Below are 27,467 nucleotides of genomic sequence, written 5' to 3'. Positions count from 1 at the left end.
ACAAGTTTTCTCGGACCTCCCTTGAAGAGCCCCGCTACGAGGCCATCCTTACCAGCTGCTTTGTGGTTTTTGAGCTGATTAATGGCCTCCTTAACTTCACCCATCGTCGGGGGTGGTACGTCGTCGTTGTTCATCGCACCGGTGTAGTCCTCCTCAACGCCATCTAGGTCTCCTGTCTGCGCGCTGTTCAGGTGTTCATCGTAGTGCTGCCTCCACCTTTCGATCAAGATGCCTCCTTCCTTGTTTCTGCACATTTCGGCCCGCGGCACAAAGCCTTTGTGCGAGGCGTTTAGTTTCTTGAAGAACTTCCGCGATTCTCGAGAACGATAAAGCAGCTCCATCTCCTCACACTCTATCTCTTCCAGGCGGCACTTCAAGACGCTGCGAGAATGTTGCAGCAACGTTCGGCTCCTGTAGTTGTCGTAGGTGGTACCGTGGTGAGCGCTGGTGTCTTATGTTATTGACGACTGACAGTTTAGAACGCAGTTTGACCATCACCAGGTAGTGGTCTGAATCGATGTTAGCGCCACGATAGGTTCTGACGTCGATGATATCCGAGAAGTGCCGACCGTCGATCAAAACGTGGTCAATTTGTGTTTCTGTTTGCTGTGGTGATCTCCAGGTGTAACGGTATTGGAGGCTGTGCTGGAAGAAGGTGCTACGTATGGCCATGTTCTTGGAGGCAGCGAAGTCGATAAGTCTTAGGCCGTTTTCGTTGGTTCGCTGATGGGCGCTGAACCTACCAATTACCGGTCTGAATTCCTCCTCCTGGCCGACTTGAGCGTTCAAATCACCGATGACGATTTTGATGTCGTGTTTTGGGCAGCGATCGTATTCACGCTCTAGCTGCGCGTAGAATTCTTCTTTATCGTCATCGGTGCTAGCTAGATGGGGGCTGTGGACGTTGATAATGCTGATATTGAAGAAGTGGCCTCTCATCCTCAATCTGCACATTCTTTCATTGATCGGCCACCAACCAATCACCCGTTTTTGCATCTCCCCCATCACGATGAAAGCTGTACCCAGCTCGTGTGTGTTGCCGCAGCTCTGATAGATGGTATATCCACCATGGAACGATCGCACCATCGAACCTTTCCAGCACACCTCCTGCAACGCTACGATGTTGAAATTGCGGGCTCTCAATATTTCCGAAAGAATTCGGGTACTCGCAAGAAAATTGAGAGACTTGCAGTTCCATGTTCCGAGTTTCCAATCTCTAGTCCGTGTTCTTTGCGTGGGTCTAGTCCGATTGTCCTGTCTCGAATTTCTTTGTAAATTTTCCTGTGCGTTTGTTTTTTACGGATGGCTTGCAGGGCCTGCACCAACCCCCTGTCTCGCCGAAGGACCGTCGTGCAGACAGTGATCAGCCACCCCTAACATAGGGATCAGACGCTGTTTTGAGCCGCACCTCCATGGTGAACAGACGCTCGGATAGGCCCCCTTCCCTGTCAGCATACGACCAAGATCCCACCGGGGTTGGTTACCCGATCTTCACTATGGTTACTCGTACCCCAGCCGGCACCACGGGGAGGTAGGGATAGGATTTACTGGACAGGAAGCTAAGGACCACGAATGGGGTCTATTTCATGCCTGCAGGTACGCGAAGTACCGATGGTACGCTTAGTCCAGTCATTTACCAACCAATTTTATATTAATATATTCTAGTATTCATCGTATGTACTTTTCATGGCGTTGCCGGAGATTCAATAGTGAGAAACCTGAGAAGGTAACCGACAAAACTCCTCCAAGCCCAACCGATCCGGCGATATGTTCCGTTATTCATCACACCTACTCTGAGCCTGATCACGATCATCACCTTACGGTGGAAACGAGATGAAGTGTATATAACCTTGCAATCATCTCGCCCTCACCGCGAAGCGACGCTCGCTAAGTGGTGCGGACTCCACTGGTGCGCAATCAACTTCATTTTCAAGCAAATTCATGCATGTTTTCAAGCGATTTCTTGCAATTAATTCTTAGACCACCAGAGATGCCAGATTTACAAATATGTTTGTAAATTTACAGACATATCTGTTATTTTTGTTGTAGACTTTTTGGATATAACAATATTTCACATGTTTTTGAAAAATAAAAGGGCTCTATTCATCACATCAAAGATATTTTACTCACCATATGACATTTTTCCATAGTTTTAATACAGAAAAGTTATTATATTTAGTTTATATCAATACACATGACGTTAGACCAGCGATACTCAACCTCCGGCCCGGCAGTCTTTCTGGTTGGCCCATCTGGTGTGTATGAAGTTTGGAACTCATACACATAAGTACTTTTGCCCTGACATCATTGCAGACGAAAGAGAGGATACGGTTATTCACAATTAATGAAAAATTGCATTCTCTGCAGGTAACGAAAAATCTTGAACGAAAATTGTCTCTGATAATAATTTTTTGTTCTAGATAAGATTGTTTTACTGCAATGCAAGGAGATTTATTGAAAAATAGTTAAGCTAGGGTCAGGACTATGTCTTATAAGTATTAAAACAAAATCGAATAAAAATTTTCATTCTATTCTCAACAATTACATTCGCTTTCGGGTCTGCTTATGACGAAATATGGGTTACTGTTCGATATTGTTACCACAGACATGGTTCATGGCCGTGTGGGGATCTAAAACTTGTATAGCCTTGCATGGCGGATGGAAAATATACACTGTATTTTCTTATAAATTTCATCAACGACAAGACCACAAGCCTTGGTGGATGTCCAATATATCAACGAAGAAATACTGATTTTTATAAAAATTAACAACGCGTATGAATGTGTATGTATGTATGTGTAGATCGTTGAAACATTTAAACACATTTACAACACTTAATAGGTCCAAAAAATCAATTTTTTTCCACTTTTTCCCAAAAATGATAAATGAAAATTAATAACTTTTGAATCACTGAATCGATTTAGATGATCGACATATAAAATTGAAACTAATGACTTAGCCTTTTATTAAAAAATATTTAACTTGCGAAAAAAATAATTATATTTTAGTAATTACTAGCTAACCCGGCAAACTTCGTCCCGCCCATTTACTTGATTAATTCTCGAGTAATGCAGAAATTTGTGTTTTATTTGTATGGCAGCCACCCCTAAGAGAGGGGGGAGGGGTATCTAACCACCATAGAAACATTCATTGCACCCTAAAGTTTCCATATGCCTAATTTGGTTTAATTTGCTTGATTAATTCTCGGGTAATGCAAAAATTTGTGTTTCATTTGTACGGCAGCCCCCTCTAAGAGAGGGGGAAGGAGTATCTTAACACCATAGAAACATTTATTGTATCCTAAAACCTCCACATGCCAAATTTGGTTTCATTTGCTTGATTAATTCTCGAGTAATGCAGAAATTTGTGTTTCATTTGTATGGCAGCCCCCCCTTCGAGTGGGGGAAGGACTGTCTAACCATCATAGAAACATTTATTACACCCTAAAACTTTCACATGCCAACTTTGGTTTCGTTTGATTGATTAATTTCCGAGTAATGCAAAAAATTGTGTTTCTTTTGTATGGCAGCCCCCTCTAAGAGAGGGGGAAGGAGTATCTTATCACCATAGAAACATTTATTGCATCCTAAAACCTCCACATACCAAATTTGGTTTCATTTGCTTGATTAATTCTCGAGTACTGCAGAAATTTGTGTTTCATTTGTATGGCAGCCCCCCCTTTGAGTGGGGGAAGGACTGTCTAACCATCATAGAAACATTTATTGCACCCTAAAGCTTTCACATGCTAACTTTGGTTTCGTTTGCTTGGTTAATTTCCGAGTAATGCAGAAATTTGTGTTTCATTTGTATGGCAGCCCCCCCTTAGAGAGGGGGGAGGGGTCTCAAAATATCACGAAAACCTTCCCCGGCCCCAAAAACCCCTACATACCAATTTTCATGTCGATCGGTTCAGTAGTTTCCAAGTCTATAAGAATCAGACAGACAGACAGACATCACTCCATTTTTATATATATAGATTGATCGTAGTCGTTTTTTATTTTTTTTATGACTTTGGACTAGAGGGCGCTATATTTTTATATTTTTTCTTGAAAGCTGAGGATTTGTTACATAACATATCTCGATATCAGAGATGCTATTTTTTTGTTTTTTTAGATATTTCAAAGTAATCCGGTGGTTCGAAAAATCATTTTTCCCCCTTTGTCCAAAAATAACTTTCTGCAAAAAATCATAACATTTGAACTACTGAAACGGTTTTGATGATCGATGTAATTAATTGAAGCCAATAAGCAAAATTTGAAAAAATATCACACTTGCGGGAAGGATTCTATTAGCATAGTTCTAGTTTAGTCACATATGAATATTGATCGAAGACTTAAAACATGTTAAATTTACAAATTTATAACCTAAAAACGATAATTATAACATCTCTGATATCGAGATATGTTAGGTAAATAATCCTCAGCTTTCCATAAAAAATATAGCGCTCCTATCTTCAAACGAGAAAACTATGAAAAAATAACTCAATCAATAATTACAAAAACAAGATTTCAATTTTTTCGCAAAAGTAACATTTTTCCAAAGAAAAATAGCACGCAAGCTTCAATTTGATATGTCGATGATATGAGTCGGTCCAATAGTTCAAGAGTTATGTTTTTGTAGTGGGAAAAATGGGGAAAATTAGTTTTTCGAACCATCGATTAGTTTTGAATAATCAAATTTCAAAAACGAAAAAAATAGCATCTCTGATATCGAGATATCTTATGTAAAAAATTATCAGCTTTCAAGAAAAAATATAAAAAATATAGCACCCTCTAGTCCGAAGCCATGAAAACATTAAAAAACGACTACAATCAATAATTACGAAAATAGGATCCATATTATCTGCAAGTTCAATATTTCTCAATTAAAGCTCATTGGCTTCAATTTGATATGTCGATCATCTAAATCGGCTGAGTGGTTCGAAAGTTATAAATTTTTGAAAAAAGTCATTTTGGGAAAAAGTGGAAAAAAATGATTTTTTGGATCACCCTAAAATGGAAATGGGCACCCCAATGAAAAAATAAAAAAAAATGAGTCTAATGTTTTGCGATAAAGAACAAAATTACCACTTTTGACGAAGATCTGAGAACCACTATATTGGTTTGGCATGGAATGGCTGTATATATATATACATAATACAATCTTACGTGCATCACGATGTACAAAGTATTAATGAATATGTGAAAATTAACGTTAAAAGACATTTCTATAGATCTGCACACTTTTACAGACTTTTCCACATTTTTAACAGACATTCACATGTTTTTACAGACTTTTTTTAAAAATCATCTGGCATCTCTTCCTTCCACTTTTTATCGAATATTTTCAAATCGCAGGAGTAAACATTTACGTGACTCTGACTTCGTTTGTTTTTATTTCGTTCGGAAAAACGTTATGTCAAAGAGAGGGGACATTAAAAATGCGTAGCTCAGTGAAAGGCTGAGATGCTCTTTCAGAGATGCAATGGTTAATTAAACAATTGACGGAAAAATGTAGTTCGTTCATTTTATTATTTGAATTATTTTTGCCCCTGACAACAATACCTCTTTTATAGTGTTGATTATCATAAGAAAAATAACACTCCTGATCGTTGGATCTCTTTTGACATTTCAATTGGATCTTTTTTGACAGCCGTTTTGATTCAGTCCGCACTACCTAGGACGCTCGTAATGAGGCCCACTGTATCACACTTCAATCGCGACGACGGAGAGTTATTTTTGGGAAACCTGAGAAGGTAACCGAGAGAACTACTGTAACCTCAATCGGATCGGCGTTATGTTTCGTTGTCCATCGAGTGTACGTTTCATAGAACTTCAAAATCGACGGTGCAGAGGGATATCTTTCGGAAACCTGATAAGGTAACCTATGAAGAATCTCGTCAATCTCACACATGAAGGGCACTCTCCAATGAAAACGATAATATTCATATTAAAAACTTACAAAAACATATACACACACGCACTACATTGGAAAAACTATTTCAAGTTAATTAAAAAATTTCCATGCCCAGGCCAAAAACAAGAACCAAGGATAAATAGAAAATGCAATCAAAATATCTTTCTCAACACTACAAAAGTGGAAATGGAAATAAAAATTTAAAGACACTTGAGTAGTTTCTTCGTACCGAGCAATGCAATCTTCATTCGAATATTTGTTCAGTTTTAAACACTTATAATAACATGCAGTTCATGGAACAGAACGGTAACTAATGCGAGTTTGAAAGGCCCGATTAGCAAAACAAACCGCGAATACAAAATAACAGAAGTAAGTGACAAAAATGAGTGTAAATTATAGTTTGTGATTGGTGATTGTCTTCTACTGTTTTGACAACGAGCTGCTATTCTCACTGACGCCTCCTCTCTCTCTCTCTCTCTCTCTCTCTCTCTCTCTCTCTCTCTCTCTCTCTCGCTGTGGAGAAAGTATCTCTATCTATATGGTGCTAGCACCGCGAGCAACTTTTGCATTCGTATTGGAGAACAGAGCCCGACAAACAAACATCAACGAAAAAAAAAGAAATGAAAGTTAACAAGAACTCATCTGTGTTGCTTAACGATGCCTCGATTGGACCGCTTCCTTTGTCGGTGATAATACCACTACAACTGAATACCGCTCCGAATTTTACGGATTATTGAGCTCTTGCTACACATACATGCAGAGCATCTGTTGGGCAAACATCATTTGTTTACATTCATAGCTTCTATGCAGCAGAAGCGGATTCATTATCAATCGACGTTCTTGTAGATGATTCAAATATAGTTGCGATCTTTCTATTAGCGCGAAATATTTCATAGAACTAACATGAACTTTGTTAAACAGTTAGGCAAGCTATTTACCGAACAAGAGCTTTTGTGTGACGCATATTGAATCGAAAAAATAACAGGAAAGGATTATCAGCATGTTTGGACATGCAGCATGCAAGACACAGAGGCTCGAGCTCACGTTCAAATGCTTCTTTGTATTTTCCATGAATTAGCCAATTGATGGATTTTTTTCGTTTCCGATCAATTTTCTTATGACCATATTTCATTTCTCGGCAGAGCATTCAGCTACCCAGAAATCATATCTGAGGGTTGGTTGATCTTTCTGGCTTAATATGCTCTTAATTTCAACATAATTATTCACTTTTTTGGCGAAACTAACCACCGATTAAAGATATCTAAAGGGTGTGTCACATCAAATTGCATCACGGAAAAAACGCTGTAGAAATTTAATTTTTAGGAATTATATCTTCAGCTTTCGCTTATAATCAGATAAGAGTGTATAGATCACGTTGGCCATGCTTCACTGTCAATTTTTCGTAAATTTGGAAAAATGTCGTCGAACGAAAAAGAGCGTCGTGAATTAATCCTGCGCACTCATTTCGAGAATCCGGAGTTGTCACATCGGGACATCGGTAAGATGCTGGGAATCGTCCAATCCACGGTCAGCAGAGTACTAAAACGATACTTCGAGAACCTAACCATCGACCGGAAGGTGAAGAACGGCAAAAATAGATGCTCCGTCAGTGAAAAAGATCACAAGCGCGTAGTTAAACAGTTTAGACGTGATCCGAGAAGTTCGGTCCGGGATGTCGCCAATATGCTTAATTTGTCAAGTTCATTCGTCCAGCGGACCAAGCAGCGGGAGGGCCTGCGTACATAAAAGGTTCAGAAGGCTCCTAACCGCGACGAAAGGCAAAACATGGTGGGGAAGACGCGAGCCCGGAAGCTGTTCACCGAAATGCTGACGAAGCCGCATTGCCTGGTAATGGACGACGAAACCTACGTCAAAGCGGACTTTCGTCAGCTGCCGGGCCTGTTGTTCTTCTCCGCAGAGGACAAATTCAGCGTTCCGGAGGAGATTCGCAAGCAGAAACTATCCAAGTTTGCCAAAAAGTACATGATGTGGCAAGCGATCTACTCTTGCGGAGAGCGGAGCGCCCCCTTCGTGATGACCGGCACGGTAAACGGGCAGGTTTACCTTAAGGAGTGCCTACAGAGGCGCTTACTACCACTATTGAAGCAGCACGAGGGCCCGACCATCTTCTGGCCGGATCTCGCTTCGTGCCACTATTCAAAGGACGTGTTGGAGTGGTACGAAGCCAACGGGGTCACCTTCGTGCCAAAGGAAATGAATCCTCCCAACGCGCCGGAGCTTCGCCCAATAGAGAAATATTGGGCGATTATGAAGCAGGCCCTCCGGAAGAACCCAAAAGTTGTCAAATCGGAGGCGGACTTCAAGAGAAAATGCATTTCTGTTAAAAAAAACTACAACCTGACGTTGTACAGAACCTTATGGACGGGGTAAAGAGGAAGGTGCGAGCATACGGGCTTGGGCTCGAAGTATGAATAAAAAGAAAATGCCAAGAGTTGTTTAATAGTTTTTATTTTACTGTCTAAAATTTTCAAAAGGATCGGTCTACTGGGCGAATTCCTACAGCGATTTTCCGTGATGTAATTTGATGTGACACACCCTTTACACACGAATATTCATTATAATTTAATTCTTCACGATGTAGAATCTTACCATGTAATTAACTCCACTACTCAAAATATTAATCGAACAACATGTGCAGTTTGCACTTTTTCTGTGAAACTTTTTGAATAATCAATCTGCTTCGATTGATATGAATCATAGCCATAACAGAAATTCAGAACAGAAATTTTTCTCTGTATATATGGCTCCGACGGTAAAATTAAATATTTTTATGTAAAGAGACGTATATTCGCATGGTATTAATATAGTGTAGAGCATAATTTCTACAACTATTTCGCTAAAATAATTATTTAAACAAAGCTAAATGCTATGCAGCGATCTCTTTTGCCTGCCCAACAGATCACTAATGCATATGCACGCTGCAAGCGCCCTATTACGAGCGCACTCTCTCTCTCTCTCTCTCTCTCTCTCTCTCTCTATGTACTATAGAGAGAGAAGGAAATACGACACAAGCACAAAAGGATCATTAAATGGAACCTCTCACGAACCAAACCAATTAAATTGAAGGTTTTCACCAACACATACGCGGATGAGCTAACTGGATAAAAATATGGCTTCTCTCTCAACACAATTTGGTTTCGAAAATTTCGGATCTCAATAAATCTTTGTTTTTCGAAAGTCTTTCTTTTTTGACTTGAGTCCAACTTTCTATACGAACGACTATCTAAAAACGAAATCAATCGCGCTCATCCCTCTCTAGCTCACTACAATCACCAAGCACAAGATTAACTGAGCGATCAAAACATGCGTTTGTACGCGTCCGTCTGATTCTTATGGACTCAAAAACTACTAAACCGATCGACATGAAAATTGGTATGTAGAGTTTTTGGGGTCGGAGAAGGTGCTTATGATAGTTCGAGACCCTTATCCTCTCTCTTTGGTCTGCCATACAAATGAAACACAAATTTCTACATTACTCGAGAATTAATCAAGCAAATAAAGTAAAATTTTGCATGTGGAGGTTTTAGGATGCAATAAATGTTTCTATGGTGGTTAGACACTCCACCCCCTCTCTAAGGATGGGCTCCCATACAAATGAAACACAATTTTCTGCATTACTCGGAAATTAAGCAAGCAAATAAAACCAAACTAAGCAAAAACTGCTTCATCTATATCTGTTCCTCAGGAACGCCGATGTCAACGTTTAATGATGTTTCCTTCGTTGTGTCCCCGTTTTATATCCCTCCTATCCGATCGATAAACTTTTACTTAGTCGCGGCAATACATACACACACTCTTTACAGATACACGGGCCAAAGGTTGTGCAGTCCACTGATGATTCAACAAGAGCCAAAGGTTGTACCGCTCATGACAACTCTACATGAACTGATGATTGCGCCGGTTAGTGACCATTCTATCTTGGATTCCTCGAGTCGAGAAAGACGCACCACGCTAGATATGGGGTACAGACTAGGGGGGCGTTGCTGATTAATGGTCAGCTGCATCCCAATAGGAAGTATCCCGAGTCGGGCACACGTACAGAGCATTGGAGACAGCAACATCCGAATTACGAAAACACTTGTAATACTAACCTCGAGCCAACCGCGAGTAATCGGTTACATATTACTAACATAGATAATAAGAAAAATTGTCAAAGTATTGAACTCCCGGCCCCGTGAGGCTAACGCCATATGAGCCTTGATAAAAATATATATTTTGGAAAAAAAAAATAAGCAAATGGAGGTTTTAGGGTGTAATAAATAATTCTATGGTGGTTAGATATTCCTCCCTCTTCTCTTAGAAGGGGCTCCCATACAAATGAAACACAAATTTCTACATTACTCGAGAGTTAATCAAGCAAATGAAATAAAATTTGGCATGTGGTGATTTTAGGATGCAATAAATGTTTCTATTGTGTATGGTATCTTGTGTTGTACTTATCGCATCGGGTCATACTATTTAAAGACGACAATCTGTGCTACAAGCGTCGTTTTGACAGTGTTGTGATTGTCCTTTTCAGTCTCAAGTTATAGCGCGTCAAAGATGGAGTCCACCGAGCAAGAAATTCGCCATATTTTACGTTTTTACTACCTGCGAGGTAAAACTGCAACGAAGGCGGCCGAAAAAATTCGTGTAGTTTATGGACCCGATACTGTAACGATTCACACAGCACAGCGTTGATTCGATCGATTTCGTTCTGGTGTAGTGGCTGTCGAAGATACACCCTGTACAGGTAGGCAATCGTGGAAACAGATAAAATCGTTGAAATCATCCAAGTAGACCGGCATGTGAGTACTCGCTCGATTGGTCAGGAACCATTTGCAGAAGATTGGATTCCAAAAAAATCTGGATGTATCGGTGCCACACGAGTTGACGCAAAAAATCTTTTAGACCGAATCAACGCCTGCAATGCACTGCTAAAACGGACAACCTAAAGCGAAAAAAGTCGTGGTCGAAGCGCGGCGAGCCGGCTCAAACCATCGCCAAGCCCGGATTGACGGCCAGGAAGGTTTTGCTGTGTGTTTGGTGGGATTGGAAAGGAATCATCCACTATGAGCTGCCCAACTATGGCCAGACCCTCAACTCGGTTCTCTACTGTGAGCAGCTTGACCGTTTAAAGCAGACGATTGACCAGAAGAGGCCAGAAATGATCAATAGGAATGGTGTTGTTTTCCACCAGGACAACGCTCGGCCTCACACATCTTCGATGACCCGACAGAAGCTACGGGCGCTCGGATGGGATGGTTTTCGGCGGTGAAGTTTTTGGAAAACGTTCAACATTTTCCGGGGACAAAGTTGCCAAAGTAAAATCTATCTGTGCCGTAGACGCAATGTTGTATTACCCGATGAGTCAGTTGCTACCTCCGCTCCAGTAAGTGAAATCATTTGAGCATTCAAAATGCTTGTCCGAAAAAACCTTTCTTGAGAATGGATAGCAACTTGTCAATTTGAATCCAGCTAGGAATATTACTCAGATTGAAGGAAGCATTATAAGCCGATGCAGCTATAACTGAAAGATCGTGTATAGTAATAGTTTTTCCAGGATGGTTGAATAGCCAATCGTTCTGGGAAACGGAGAGCTTTTGCTTGAAAAGACCCATAACTGAAACATCCAGCGGTTGTAAGCGATTTGTGACATAAGGTGGAAAAGATACATGAATTGTGAAATTTTCTCGGCAATATTTAATTGTTTCCAAAGTGCAACGACTTTTCGATTGATTTTTGATTTTTTGAAACATTCTATTTCGAAACTAGTTCGATAACTCTTTCGATCTCATCTTCGGTAATGCTGGTTCTATCGGTTTTCTTTTTGTAGTTTCGAACTATCATTAGGTCTGAGAATCAGACCAAATTGATGTTTGTTAGTAAACAACAATCAGACACAAATTTTATGAGGTATTAAATAGTGTCCGAATGTGCCCCGTGAACGATATCCGAAGACAAATCATAATTTTATCTAATAACCTTTATTTCCCCGTTGTGTGCACGTTTTTTGCATTTTATATTAGTTACTGAATGAGGTGAAGCTCAAAAGTTTCGAAACGTGTATGAAAAAGGGGACTGTGTTGTTTTCGTAAATAATAAATGACCAGGAGATGTCAAACCATATGACAGCTGTTGGTGGAAAGGCTGTTAACTTACTTATATTTTTAATTTGATTGAAAATTGTACTACTTAATTTTTACAAGCGTTGTCTGAATCTGCCCACCTTTGCTGTTTCTCGGGTGATTTAGTGTGGAAGTGCTAATCTCTGAAGTGAAAACAAGATTATTCCGGAAAAATCAAACATTCTTCGCCAAGAGGGGGGGAGGTGTTTAGAAAGGAGGGGCTTGTCAGAATATCAGGAAACGTGCCATGAAATTATGAGCAATCCGGGAAAATCAGTAATATTGACATCATTGGTCACATCTTGAGGAATATTTATATCGTTAGACATTCCCATTTCGCTTAGGTAAGCCACAAAAAAAAACCTTGGAAATTTTAAAAACAAAATATACTTTACCTTGTCATCTACAGAATTTTGTGGAGAAGTAGTATAACCACTTCCCTGCCAGTCGTTGTTATCCAAATACAGTAATCGTTCGCTAACTGGTCCTGGTTTAACTGGTCTGCTATTTAACTGGGCGAACGTTAACTGGTCTTTGGACCAGTTAAAAAGCACAATTTTGTAAACAATCGACGCCATATTCAAATGGAAGATTTGCTGTGAGGGGCATTCGAATGTAATTTTAAATGTTATGAAAGTTGACATTATTTTCGCACGACAAAAACATTGATTAAACTACAGAAAAACAATTTTCTCAAATCATATGTCATACCTGTTGTCGCACTCAATGCGAAACTTCCATTGGAATCCTTTTATTTATCCAATTACAGGAACTAAGAGAATCAAACAATTCATTGAAGTTTCCCTCGATTTTATTTGACGTTTAACATGCCGGACCAGTTAAAACGCGAATGTCGATAAGTGGTCTTCTCTTCTCGCCCAGTTAGTGAATGTTTACTGTATGTATCATTGCCCTTCAACACCATCACGTTTCATTTAGCTAAATAACATTAACAGTCAGATGATCTTCTTTTTCGGTTGCATTAAAGATTGAAACCTCTTTGCGGTTCATTTGCTTCTACTTTATGAGCCATTTTTTTTGGATTCCACCCTGCTGGTTTGACCATGTTCTGCAAATATGCTTTAGGCATTTGACCGGTTGTCCCAAATCTTCTAGCCAGCAATCGGTAAGACTTCACCACTTTGTCTTCAGTTTCCTTTCTCAATTCCTGTTGCACTGTGGCTTCCTCTGACGGTTTTCTCCTGGTTGTCTTCCGATAGATTCTCCGTTGTCCTGTAAAGTAAGGATCTTGTTTATATCCGATCTGGAACTGTGAACGATTTCTTTCCACTCGAATGGGGTAATTTGAATAAACAAACAATTGTACGGAGATTTTGCACACTCTTTGTTATAGCTAAGTACTGCGTAGATCAAGCAGAATCTTACTATGCAAAAGGTTATAATAGAAAATCACTGTACCTTGCGTTCATTTGTTAATTATTTTGTAGGAAAGTCACTTCCACTATACGGACTCATCTGAAACTATTGGAAAAAATGCAACAAATCACAAATGTACAAGTAGACCTGCAAAGAATTTGAATTATTATCGTTTAAAAACAACTGTTATTGTGAACAGTCTGGGTTTTTCGTTTATTCCAGAGATTAATCCTTTCAATTATATTGCTCAACCGATCACTCCCAAAACGCAGTACCCTCGCTTGACCTCAATGTACTGATAATTCGTCGAAACGCAGTCAAACGGCGTAAAAAAAACTCGAATCGCAAAAAATGGTACGATGTTTTAAAAAGATTGCCGATAATGCAATATACTACATTATAGCATAAAACACTCATTTTGATTTTCATAAAATCATCCTTGTGGGAAATTAGAGATTGCCACATATCATACATAAACAAAGCACACAATCACCTCACAATCATTGCAATTCTAGTAAAAAGCCAATGCTATGAAAAATCCAACCGACGTATCGATTCGACCGTGAAAACCCGACTGCGACTGGATTCACCCAAATTTCACAAACATTCTTCGGTAATCCGTTGGTAAAGTTTCATCATTGCCTATCGCGCGCGCCAATCGCCATCCAATCTAAGCCAAAAGCGCGCAAAAGCGCGCGGGGCTGCGCAAAAGCGCGCAAAACTTGCAGCAGCAGAAACAGCATTGTGTCTAGGAACCGCGTCAATCATGAGCCTTAATTGCGAGGTTCTCTGTGCTTAGGTTTTTTTCTGATCTCTTCCGCGCGCGCGAGAAGTGACAGGGGGCTCGTATAAAACTACCGCTTTAGGAAATATACTGTTTCAGTTCTGACCGATTGATCGACGAGCGAAGAGCGCACAAAAGTCAATATACTAACAAATTACAATTGTGATATATTTTTAAACTCGATTGGTGCTAATTTTAAAACAATAAAAAAAAATCAATCAACAGCCAACCCTGAAGGAGGGTGGATCCTACATCATGGAAGGACACGAATCCGCGGAGGCGAAAAACGTTAGCATCATCTTCTCGCCACTGCAAGAGGAAGCCGGAGCATTGGCCAAGATGTTGAAAATTTTCGAGGAACATAAGGTGAATCTGGTGCATATCGAGTCAAGATCCTCCACGCGTGGACCGGGATACGAGTTCATGGTGGAATGTGACAGCAAGTGCCAGAACTTGGGCGCTGCGATCGAAACAATTCGCGAAAAGAGCGATTACTTTAACATCATTTCGAGAGATTACAAGGATAATGAAGGTAGGTTGTGGTTTTTTTTAATGGTGATTGATTAGCTTATGATGGGTTTGATTGCAGCCGCTGTGCCGTGGTTTCCCCGTCGTATTCGCGACCTGGATCGCTTCGCCAATCAGATTCTTTCATATGGGGCAGAGTTGGACTCCGATCATCCCGGATTCACCGACCAGAAGTATCGCGAACGACGAAAATACTTCGCCGATATCGCGTTCAATTATAAACACGGACAACCGCTGCCCCACGTGGACTACACCGAGGAGGAGATCAGCACCTGGAAGATAGTGTTCCAGAATCTAACGAAGCTATATCCAACTCACGCCTGTCGGGAACATAATCACGTGTTTCCACTGCTGATCGAAAACTGTGGCTATCGGGATGATAACATCCCCCAGCTGGAGGACGTCTCCAACTTCCTGAAAGACTGTACCGGATTCACGTTGCGTCCGGTGGCGGGACTGCTGTCGTCGCGCGATTTCCTTGCCGGGCTTGCCTTCCGAGTGTTTCACTCGACGCAATATATTCGCCATCCGAGCAAACCGCTGTACACTCCAGAACCGGATGTTTGCCACGAACTTCTGGGACACGCCCCGCTGTTCGCGGATCCTTCCTTTGCACAGTTCTCCCAGGAAATCGGATTGGCCTCGCTGGGAGCTCCCGACGAGTACATCGAGAAGTTGGCCACGGTGAGTGATTAATTTTTTCTTAAAAAAATACACTGAGTGTTGAAAACAAAAAGTGAATAGAGCAAAGTGAGAATCAATCAATAATCAGTATCACATATGGGAGAGCTTTGCTCCTTAATTTGTTTTCAACGTCAACGAAAATGGGGAATGAAATTTTTGTCGATTTTCCCTTCAATACATTGAAAGTGTATGCAGATTATACAAATTAAAATTAATAACAGTTCTTGGAAAAATTATACAAAATAGTTCCTTCCCCGGGAAAATCAAGTTCTATAAATAAATGAATCAAAAGGAGCAGGAAGTCTTTCAAAGATTCTAAGAATTTCGTGGAATAAAAAACAGTCGTCGTTCTAAAACTATTTTCAAACAAAACACATTTATTGCATAGCAAAGCTATTATATATACAGAACTTACTCTATTTAGAACAGTAGTGGCCAACCTGCGGCCCTCCAGCTTTGTGCATGCGGCCCGCAGCCTGATTTGAAAAAATTATGAGAGGTTGTGTCCATGATACGACCGCATTTTTGACGTAGAACTACGCAGTAATTTTATATAAGTTGCCCATTTATACCTTCGGATATTATTCTATAATGCTGTGAAATTTTAGAAGCAACTGCTTAGTAGAATAATCTCTTAAATGTTTTTTCATTGTAGAATCAGTTGACGGTAATTGATTGATGATTCATTCTTTCCCTCGCAAAACAATACACTAGCTGATCGTATGTCGCAAGTTATTCCATGTCAATGCATTGAAAATTTACCTCGAGCGCTATTCCAGTGGCCTTTTTCGCAATTGAGATAGACTCGGTAACAGTCGATTAAATATATGTTGCACCATCACCATTATCTCACATCTCATAACTACTTCAATATATATTTGGCACCGCATGGAAACAACAACAATGACAACACTTGCAAGTATCAAATATCATGCTACATGTTATTTAGTATTGCCTCAAAGAAATCGCACCTCTAGGCATCGTTCGTACAACGTAAACCAAGCGCCAAACAAGCGTTCGCCATAGCATGCATACAGAGCCATGCATTGGTGGCTTGAAACTACTAGAAATATAAACACTTCTCTTCATTTTGCGCTATTCTCAAAAGAAACGCTCCTGTTAATATTACTGGCCTCGAAAAAAGTTGCATTACTTTCTCATGCTCGAGAGAAGCACACCTTAGTGGAGGAAGTTTTGCTACTGGCAAGCGACACCTAATCACATATAAAATTCAATAACGACATTTACTTTCTTGGTGACTGAACACGCGAGATAAACTCTTTTTGTTAATAACAACCTCGAAAACAGTAGCACTGCTTCATCATGATCAATATTAGCGCAAATGCAATCCTAGTTGAACGCAGGTTTGTGATTGGCACGCGAACTCAAATAACTTATAACATTCCAGTAGTGGTATGGGTACGTTCGTAATTCTTCGGATCGTTTGACGTTTACTCGCAACCGAGTGACTGACAACGTATGAACCCGGCTTGACAGCTGGGAATTTTTCCAAGAGTCTTATGAGAGAGAACGGGATGTATGTACGCGTGAGTACAATTTCAGTGTCTATTGGCAATCGCTTTTTAATCGCTGTAGCATGTGTTGTGTGAATTGTAGCAAAATGGAAGCCTGCACTATTACAAGTAAAATTGCCTGAAATATACTTTTTACGTGCATAAATCAGAAAATGGTTTATTTAATTTGCAATGAAGCTGCTCCTGTTCTGAAGATTTAATCAGAAACGAAAATATGTGTCGAAACATGCGCCAAAAATAGACAAGTTTGTTGCCACATCCTGTACTGGAAAATTGGCGAAGTTAGGAGCGAAAATTGTTTGTTTGAAAGTATGAAAGAACGAGCTGCCGACTATGTATTTTATTCAGTGGTGATAGATGAGAGAAGGATTTCGAAGTAACCGAGAAATTGGCTTGCCTTTTTCTTATGAATGTAGGATTCGAGGATGTCTTGAAGGATATCGTCCAAATCATCAATCAACTCGCACGTATTGGATCATCGTGAGTTCCAAGCTTTTTTTCTTTTCTGTTTTTTCACTCGAAAAAAAACTGGAAAATTTTAATTTTACCCATTTTCTGACATTAAGAATATCTCAGGTGTCAACAACTAGGAAAAATGTTGATGCACTCCAGTCGATTAGTGCTGATTTTTCCGCAGATTTTGGTACTTCAATGAACACAATTTTCCAATTTTTTTCTCCAATTTTCTCTACCCAATTCAGTTTCGATGATGTACATTCCACTGAAAACATGCAACTCATTGGAACTCATTGAAACGCAGTGTTATTTAGAGTTGCGTGACAAATTTGAAAACCATGATGTCTTGGATTTCTACTCAAGATTTGTTCCAGGAGCGCGATTTCCAGAACTGATAAAACATGCTCATTTAATTACTTCTTTGTTTGAATCCACAAATATTTGTGAGCAATTGTTTCAGTTATGGAAGGATTGAAATCACAGTTAAAATCACTGACCGTCATTTGGAAAAATGCTTCGTATTGCTATCTCTCACATTCAAGCTGATTTAGATAAAACAGCTCAAGAAAAGTAGTTCAAGTGAAACCGAAATAGTGTTGGAGTATGTTTGTTTTTAAGGATTTTCTATATTGAAACAAACAAAAAATATTGTAGAAATTTTTTGATGATTGAAAGAACGTCCAATTTAATCGTGATACCGTATTCACATGATTATGTATAGATTATGTGAACTCAAATATCGATATATGCACACGTGATACATGAGAGAGAGAAAAAAATTCAGTCCGGGAGGGTCACTTCAATATGTGATGAAGTCCATTTGACGGGAAAGGATGAAATGAGATTCTTCTTCTGTAGGAGCATTGTACCACTGCGACCATTAGTTTGATCTATTGTAGTGCACTCCAGTTTGCTATGTATGCAGTGTCAGTTCGTTCTATCACTCAGGGAATAAGTGATAGTCTCACCAGGACTTTGCATATCCTCCCACGAAGGAATGACTTCCTTTATGAAGTTTCTTACCTGTTTTGGTTCAGCAGACTAAATCTCGTTAGGCATAAGAATGCCCTTTCCAAGGATTCGCAATCTTCGCTGGATTAGTGTACTGCATTGACACAGTAAATGTTCCGAAGTCTCAGCTTCGAAATTGCAAAAACGACAGTTATCATCTGCCAGTTTACCGATTTTTTTAAGGTGATACCTGCTCGGATAGTGTCCGGTGAATAGACCGGTTAATGTACTCAAATCTGCCTTATTCAAGCTGAGTAGGTTGCGTGTTATTCTGTTACAAGGTGTAATGAATAATTTGGATTGTCTTGGTGTTGATAGATATATTGCATACTCCAGTTGGTCGTTCCAATATAGTTTTTGATCAAGCATGACACCTAAATATTTGGTTCGTTTTGAAAGCTCCAATTGTACACCTCCCAATCTAGGAGGTGGAATCTCATCCTTTCTTTTTCTGGTAAATGGAATCATGACTGTTTTTGAAGGATTAACACTAAGTCCTTCCAAGTTGCACCATTTGAGTGTGTAGTTAAGGCTTGTTTGCATTCTATTGGAAATAGTATACTCACATTTACCCCTCACTAAGATGATTATGTCATCAGCAGAACCAATGACTTCGTATCCTAAATTAGTTAGGTTATTAAGAAGATCGTCAACAACTAGGGATCACAACAGAGGAGACAGAACTCCTTCTTGAGAGCAACCTCTAGTTGGTTTCGTTGTTAGAGTAGATCCTCCTAATTTAGCTGTTATTAGTCGGTTGGTTAGCACGGCATGTATCCAGTTGGAGATGCACATGTTAAAACTACATTTTTTCATAGCTTTATTTATAGAGTTATAGAGTTGTAGGATACATTGTCAAATGCTCCCTCAATATCAAGAAAAGCTGTAAGTGAGATTTCTTTAGCATCAAAAGACTTCTCTATTATGGAAATTAATGTGTGAAGCGCTGTTTCAGTTGATTTATTTGCTTGATAGGCAAACTGAAATTTGTTCAATGGTCTCCTGTTCAAATATGATGTTTCGATATGGAGAACAATGACCTTTTCCATCATTTTTAAGATGACAGATGTTAGACTAATTGGTCTATACGCTTTGGGAGTCGTCCTGTCACGTTTGCCAGCCTTGGGAATCAATATAACCCGGACTTCTCGCCATTTACTAGGAATGTAGCTTAGTACCATACTAGCTCTAAACATCTCCGTTAGAAGAGGGACAGTGATATCCTTGCTTTTTTGTAACAGCACCGGATGAATCCCGTCTGGCCCTGGAGATTTAAAGGGCTTCAGGGAATCCACTGCCCACTCAACCCTTGACTTCGTCAAGACCGCCCTAGCCAATTCATTAGCTCTATTCTCATCTCTGATTAGACAAGATTGAGCTGTATTGAAGACCTGTGCGTGTCCGGAAATCAATTGGATTGAGCCTGGGAAATGTGTTTCCACTATGATACTAAGTGTTTCCTGGGAATCAGTTGTATATTGACCATTTCCTTTTTTCAGACTACGAAGTCCGTTGGTGTGATCCTTAGAAAGGGCTTTATGAAGGCTTGCTACAACAGGTAAACTTTCTACCTGTTCACAGGTGAACTTCCAATCCCTTCTCTTAGATTTACGGATTTCTTTGTAATTAGACAGTTTTTGTAATTTGACCAATCAGAGGTAATTTTTGTTTTGTTACAGAGTCTTCTAGACAATTTTCTAAGCCTTTTAAGTTTTTTGTTCCACCAAGATGCATCCTTACTTGAAGTTTTTTGCTTCAGTGGAAAGTTTTCTTCGAAGGTGGATTTAATATTGGTTCCCAATTCTGATGAAACTATTTCAAGCTGTTCAGTGGAAGAAATACTTTCCACTGATATCAAAATATTCTCCTGAAGTTTGGAATTATAACTATCCCAATTTGTTTTTCTCGGATCTCTGAATTTTTCGATCAAAAGATCACCAGATCACATTATATGTTTATGATCAGATAGAGATTCTTCATTTGACACATGCCAATTTGTTATCTTATCTGATAGTTTAGAACTGCAGAGTGTTAGATCAAGAACTTCTTGTCTAATAAAGTTAACAAATGTTGGATCGTTTCCTTGATTACAAATGTTAATATAATTTGACATTAAATATTTAAGCAAACATTCACCTCTAGCATTGATGTCGCTACTGCCCCAGACCGTATGGTGGGCATTGGCGTCACATTCAATGATGAATTGTTTGTTTTTTAATTTACAGTGTTGTATCAGCGTAGCAACTTCAAATGGAGGAACTTCAACTTCTGGGAAATAAGCCGAAGCGACGATTCCCTCGGGTCGTTGGAACCTCCAATTGTATTGTCACGATGTTCCGGTTGATAAATTCTGTGATCGGTACATACCTAATGCTATCCCGTATAAGAATTGCTGCTCTTGGTGCAGTTTGTGTGCTGTCATAGAGAAGCTTACATTTTTGTGTAGAGATTCCTCGAATCCTAGAATTATAGAACCAAGGCTCTTGAATAAGAGCCACATCCAAAGTTTCGTGAATGAACCTTCTGCTTAGGATGCTGCTTGCTCCATTGGCGTGATGAAGCGTGATTACCTGAATAAACTTTATTCTGTCCAGCTTTTTGTTCGTCTCCGTTATGCAGGGAGAGGCTGCCGGAACTCGAAAAGCTTGTTAGGATTGTTCATGTGAGTCCCACGAGTTGCGCGGTAAAGAAGGTCAGCTACATCAGTGACCCGCTTAATGCAGTAAGGGCGGAAAATACTGTGGAGGGCGCCCCGGTGCTCCACAGGCTCCGTTATAGGCAGGGTATTTGATGAAAACGCACGCCCCCCCCCCTACCATTCAACCCTTGGCACGGGTCGCGTAAAACCTTGGCTTAGGGGTTTAACCATTACTTTCTTTCTATAATAACCATGGATAACAGCTATTACAACCATCCTCCTTTTTTTTTGGGGGGGGGGGGGCTTTGGACCCACTGCTCTGGTTCTTTTTCGGACATGCTACTATAGAGATCCGTCACTCGCAGGCGGAGTTATGATTGAGATAGTCGAGATACCAACTAAACGCCCGAATGACTGTTGAGTCATATTGACGGAGAAACTGCTAGAAGAAGCAAAAACTCATTTACAAATTACATTTCAACGTGTTTTCCGGCATATGGGTACTTCTGCGGACTCCGGGGAAGTTGATAGGAAATACAATTTTCGATCACTTTTTACAGTACAGGAAATTCTATATCAGTGAAAACGTGGTAGATGTTGCCTTCCAAGGCGTCAGTCGTCTGCGGCTTTTCGGCTCAGACCAGGGACTTCCCAATTAAAAACAGTAAAAAGGTGTCCAATCGCCTGATCTTATAGGCCAATTCACGGGTACGCAAAATTTTCCGTTCGAACAAAACAAAATTGAACAAAAGAAAAGAAAATTGAAAATTGAAAAAAACCAAATTGATCAAACAAAATTGCCGGTATTGAAGGCCTCGTAGCCGGCATCAGTTTTAAAGAAAAACGGTCGTTTTATTCAACCGGTCCATAAAGCGCACAGAGAATTTTTCAGAACGCAACGACATGAGGATTCGTATCATTCCAAATGCGGAGGTTTATCTAACTAAGGCGGCGGTGACACTGGATGCAGAAAAGTGGTCGTACGAATTGTATGCAATAGTGAAAGTAAACAACCACATTGAGTTGTATTGGTGTGGTTACATTGCTTTCTCCTTGCTTCGTTCGAATTCGTCTGCTTCTATAGAACAAAATTGTTTGTTTCTATTCGTACAATCATATTTTCGTGCGTACTCCTAGGCAATGTCACCTTACCCTAACGTATCTCTGATAGACAATTGGGACGAAAATGGACTTATAAGCAGCGGGAGACATAGAAAAGACAAACTTTCACTTTAAACAATGATGGCGCAATGAATGCACTAGATAGTTGTGTTTTCTTCAATACATTCATCTCTGTGATTGTTGACACCACATTAATTGCACTTGTTGTTTACTAAACGGTGGATCCTCGTACGATTGGAGTTCTGCATCGACGTTCATGCCGTCTGGTGAAGGGTGTTCCTATATTTTTGCATCACCCTCACACGTTTTTGTTTTTATGCGTTGCCAAAGGTAGATTGAAGTAGTTAAGAAATTGGGAATAATCATGCTGATGAAACAAAATATAATCTCCTATGACAGAATGTTTGTCAATTGCTAAAAAAGACCGCCGCGACAGGTTTCGAGATTAACACTCAGTGCAGTGCGTAAATTGACATAAGGACATAAATCTAAAGATGTGGCAAGCTTGTGAATTGTTCTCGCGAGAGCAACAACTAAGAAGCACTCGACCATTTTCAGCTCCTTCAACAAAACCACACAAACTGTAAAATGTCGTTGTATTCTAATGTAATATTCGGGGAAATGAAAGGAAAGTTTATGTGTATTAGGAGTGTGTTTGAACTTATTGGTGACTTGACAAGTTTGTCCCAAAACGTGCGGTCTTTAATGTGTTAACAAATATTCCTCAATTTTATCGGCTGGAGAACTGCTGGGCTTTCAAAGCGATCCATGAATTTCCCAATTTTTTTTTTGTCGCTTCGTAAGAGCTACATCCATGCGTCATCCAAATGAACAAATCTTGTTCAAGTTGTATGGGAGGGAGTCAACCACGAGTAATCGGTTTTCCACCTTACTAACCATAGAATTAGGAAATTGTTCATATATAGTTATTCAAAGTTCAAAAATAGTTAAGAATTCGGCTCCTTAAAACTTACGTAATTGAGCCTGTAACAATAAACGAATGAATAAAAAATAAGTTGTGTGGGAGCAATTAATTATTTTAAAGAAAATTGAAATTAGTTATTTGAAAGGACCCAAAACACATTTTCGAGATAGTACTCATTCGATAAAGAATATTTTTATTTATCTTTAACCAAATTTTCATTGGTCCGAAAAGGGCATGAGAAAAGTTATTGGCCAAAACGTTCACGAGTTGTACGGGGGAAAGGGTCTGGCTGGGTAAGGAAGTAAAAAGTAAGTAAATATTTCTATTGTATAGAAATTTTGACTATTTTTCGAATCCCGAATCCCATAGGATCTATGGTGAAAAACGTACCTTTCAATTTTTAGCACGTCATTCTCAATAGTTTTGAGATAAAAAAATGAACAATATACTGAAAGTGCATTTTAGTATGATATATCGAGAAATATAATCAAAAAATAAATTCCTAAAAAAATGAAGTGCTAAAAAAATTCTTGAAATATTGAATTTTTTTTAGTATTTGGAGATAAGTACTACTATAATTTAAATGTGTTACTACGCCATTTATAGATATGATATAGTAAAAAAATTAGTTTTTCTTTTTTTTCATTCTCAATAGGCTTGGAAATGAAAGTTTGAGAAAATACTCAAATTTCAAAAAAAATACTATCCCATGCGTAAAAAAATACTGGGTGTATAAAATTTATTAGAGTTTTCAAAACTGTTTTTCGATGATTATTTATTGAACTATTTATTATCAAATACGAATTCTAAATTTTTCGTTCATACAATAATACCTCGGTACTGAATGGTCCACAACAACGATATAAGAATCAAATGAAGATAGTTGATAACGTGAATTGGATTTGCTATCTATGAAAAAACAGAAAGAAATCGATTTCTCATTTCTTCCCGATATTTTTATTCACTACATCCACATACATCGAAATATAAATTTCTCTGTCAAATATTCCGTGTAAATCCATGTAAATTATGCTTTAAAGAGATTTATATCCCATCTTCATGCGTTGATATTTCACGATTTTAAAGCATTCCAAGAATCGCCTAAAATTGTCGAATTCGCACTCTGTTCCTTCATTTTTTTTTTTTTTTTTTTTGAGTGTGAAAAACTTCTATTTCCATTTTCGATAAAATTATTATTTTCCCCCCTACAACTTGTATACATTTTGGTCCATACCTTTTCTCAGACTCTTTTCCGGTCAACGACAATTTGCCTGAAGATGGATAAAAGTATTCTCTATCCAATGAGTGTTATCTCAAAAATGTGTTTTGGGTCCTTTGAAATAACTTTTTTCAATTTTCTTTAAGTTAATTTATTTCCCCCATACAAGTTTTATATATTTTGGGCTATAACTTTTTTTTAGACCCTTTTCCGACCAATGGAAATTTTGCAAAAGATAGATAAAAATATTCTATATCGAATAAGTAGTATCTCGAGAATGTGTTTTGGGTCCTTTCAAATAACTTTTTTCAATTTTCTTTAACATAATAAATTTCTCACATACAACTTGGCTTATAACTTTTCTCACCTTTCTCTCTTTTCGATTAATAAAATTGTAGCTGGAAGATAGGTAAAATAACTTCGATAATTCTATTCGAACAACTTTTTTTGTTTTTCTAAATTCTGTAAATGTTCCTATATTGACCCATGCTCACGTTTCAGTCTACAACTTTTCTCTGTCACGATCAAGAAAAAAAAAGAATTATGTGGAAGATGAATGATTCAATTCTCTATTTAATGAGCATGATTGTGAAGGTTGTTACTTGATAAACAATCAATTTATTTCAATTGAAATAATTCATTATTCATTAAATTCAGCAAGATGTTGAACAGAAACTTGCACGCAACGAACACTTTTATCCGCTTATTTCACACAAGTCCGTAAAGAAGGAACGCGAAAACGAGAAATCTCGTGAGCGGTCCGCAAAGTGTTGAAGTGAACTAATTTAGATGTTCCGCTACTATATCCTGTACTAAATTTTCTCATCTTTCAAATGAAAGCAACATAATTGTCTTCCGTAGCGTACTTTGTAATGTAGAGCCAGTTTGACGCAACAGAGTCCAAAACAAAACAAAAGTTCTATAACTCTGTCATTGTTGAAATTCGAACATATGCGTAGAAGGATTTTTTTTCATCAAATTTGATCGTCTATAACTTCCTGAGAGAATTTTGATAAATTTATTTTTTTCATGTGAGAAAAGTGTTTTCTGACTTTAAGGGGATGAATCAAAAATTAAATTCCTCTTTTATATTCAAAAAACGAAAAATACATGCAAAAAAAAACAATAAAAAAAATTTTTTTGACTCGATTATATACAGGATTTGATTACATACAGTGAAAAGAAATCAAAAACTGTATATAATCGAGTCCGCGCTGTATTGCGGCCTCTTTTCTTCAAATGTTCAGCTGAAATAGTTACTCATACATTTTTTCTCTGATGGTAAATACACCAAAGCAAATAAATGTACTTCACCTACTAATAATAACTTTGACAATATATGTTTGAATTATTCATGTTTATTTCGTGATAAATTGTTCAATAAATCAGTGATGCCAATTTGAGCCATAATAGGGCTTGAAGTTAATTGTTATATTTACACGAGAAGCGCTCATGAAGTACTTCATCGACTATCACTCTAATATAGTGCCTCTTTATACAAATCCAACACAAAATACAGGTAAACTTCGATATAACGTACATTTCACTTTCAAAATTGTACGTTGTATCGAATTGTACGTTATATCGAAGCATAATAAAGCACTCACAAACGTAGTCTATAATACATTATTGTGTTGCTGTTTTAGTGAAGTTAATGAATAACTTCAATCAGAAAACGAAGCCAGCCTTTCTCATGATGTTTTCCTTCGTACTGTTGATTAAAGCTTGATTCATTTAGAATCCGGAATCACAAAATCAGCTGTATTTCGGAATTGATTGAAGGTACAAAACTTGTTTTAGAATCACAATACAGATAATTCATTGTTCTGTCAGAAAAAAAAATATTAAAAAAAAATTTCCTTCACACTTTGGAAATGTGTACGTTATATCGAGATAAAATGTACGTTATATCGAGTGACGTTATATCGAGGGTACGTTATAACGAGGGTACGTCATATCGAAGTTTCTCTGTACAACTGTTAATTAACTATTAACAATGAATAAATATCCACATGATGGTTTGAACATCATCTTCCCAGTATTACTTTTTTTACCGTAAGATGAAGATGTCTTTGACAGATAATTCAAGAAAATAATAAAAAAAAACTTTTCGTCATGTTTCTTATAAATCAATCATTAATTTGTTCTAAGTAATATGAATATACTAAGTAATAAAAAATTATTGATTGATTTAGAAGAAACACGACGAACAGTTTTTTTTTATTATTTTCTTGAGTTATATGTCAAAGACAGTTTAATGAAAAATACTGATGCACCATGTGAAATGGTAAATATAAACTTCAAAACTATCGCATTACGCAATGTCTCCAATGAATTATTTTACAAATTTGTTAAATAGTTTATATGTAATTACAGTGCAATAAAAAAAACGCATTGCATATAAATATACCTTTCCGTATCATAGAGACTAACCTTCACTTTTCGTATTTTATCTTCCAGTGCTTCTGGTTCACGGTCGAGTACGGTTTGTGTCGCCAAAACGGCGAACTCAAAGCTTACGGCGCAGGCTTACTTTCCTCCTTCGGCGAACTGCAATACTGCTTCACCGACAAGCCAGAACTCCGTGAGTTCGACCCGGCCAGGACCGGCGAGCAGAAGTACCCGATCACCGAGTACCAACCGGTGTACTATGTGTCCAACAGCTTCGACGAGGCCATCCAGAAGATGGTCCAGTATGCCAATGAAATCCCGCGCCCTTTCGGAGTCCGCTACAACGCTTACACCCAGAGCGTCGAGACGCTCGACTCGCAGCCCCAGATCGCGAACCTGATGCGCAACATCCAGGGCGAGTTTGAGATTCTGCAGAATGCGTTCAAGAAATTGTAGGGTGTGTTTAGGGTCTAGTCTTTAGCTATTATAAGATTTATGATAAGTGAAACATTACGCGTAAAAATATATTCGAACATGAAGCTTGAAACTCAACAAGCAAGACTGTATTGAATAAAAAAAAAACCACGAACATTCCGTTGTAAACAGCGATAAATTTAATTACCACCGAAATCAGCTCCCGGTCATTGTGGGCATTGCTAGAGCCGTTGAATGAACCAAAAAAAATGGAAAGTAGAAACAAAATATAAATAGGAAACAACAAACTCACCCAGTCGTAAGAGACGAATGAACTCTCAGAGTTTAAAGTCTCTCTAA

The 27,467-nt window shown here is 38.6% G+C and overlaps 1 protein-coding gene and 1 long non-coding RNA gene across 3 annotated transcripts in view; one reads left to right on the top strand and one right to left on the bottom strand.

Annotated features, from left to right (window-relative positions):
- LOC129769789 (protein henna) overlaps positions 1-27,296 on the top strand; it is a 32,972-nt gene extending 5,676 nt beyond the window's left edge. For both annotated transcript variants that reach the window (XM_055772259.1, XM_055772260.1), the window contains exons 2-4: positions 14,410-14,716; positions 14,774-15,396; positions 26,763-27,296. In XM_055772259.1, coding sequence (XP_055628234.1) covers positions 14,410-14,716; positions 14,774-15,396; positions 26,763-27,149 — 1,317 coding nt within the window. In that variant the 3' untranslated portion in view covers positions 27,150-27,296. The remainder of the gene's footprint in view (positions 1-14,409; positions 14,717-14,773; positions 15,397-26,762) is intronic.
- On the bottom strand, positions 12,590-13,965 carry LOC129769790 (uncharacterized). The gene is made up of 3 exons (XR_008741971.1): positions 13,894-13,965; positions 13,443-13,505; positions 12,590-13,256 (listed from the first exon to the last, which is right to left on the bottom strand). It is a non-coding gene; the product is annotated as an uncharacterized LOC129769790 (long non-coding RNA).
- Positions 27,297-27,467: the final 171 nt, after the last annotated feature.

This window comes from Toxorhynchites rutilus, chromosome 2 (assembly GCF_029784135.1).
Source record: "Toxorhynchites rutilus septentrionalis strain SRP chromosome 2, ASM2978413v1, whole genome shotgun sequence".
Taxonomy (NCBI): Eukaryota; Metazoa; Arthropoda; class Insecta; order Diptera; family Culicidae; genus Toxorhynchites; species Toxorhynchites rutilus.
This window is presented reverse-complemented; position numbering and strand designations above follow the sequence as displayed.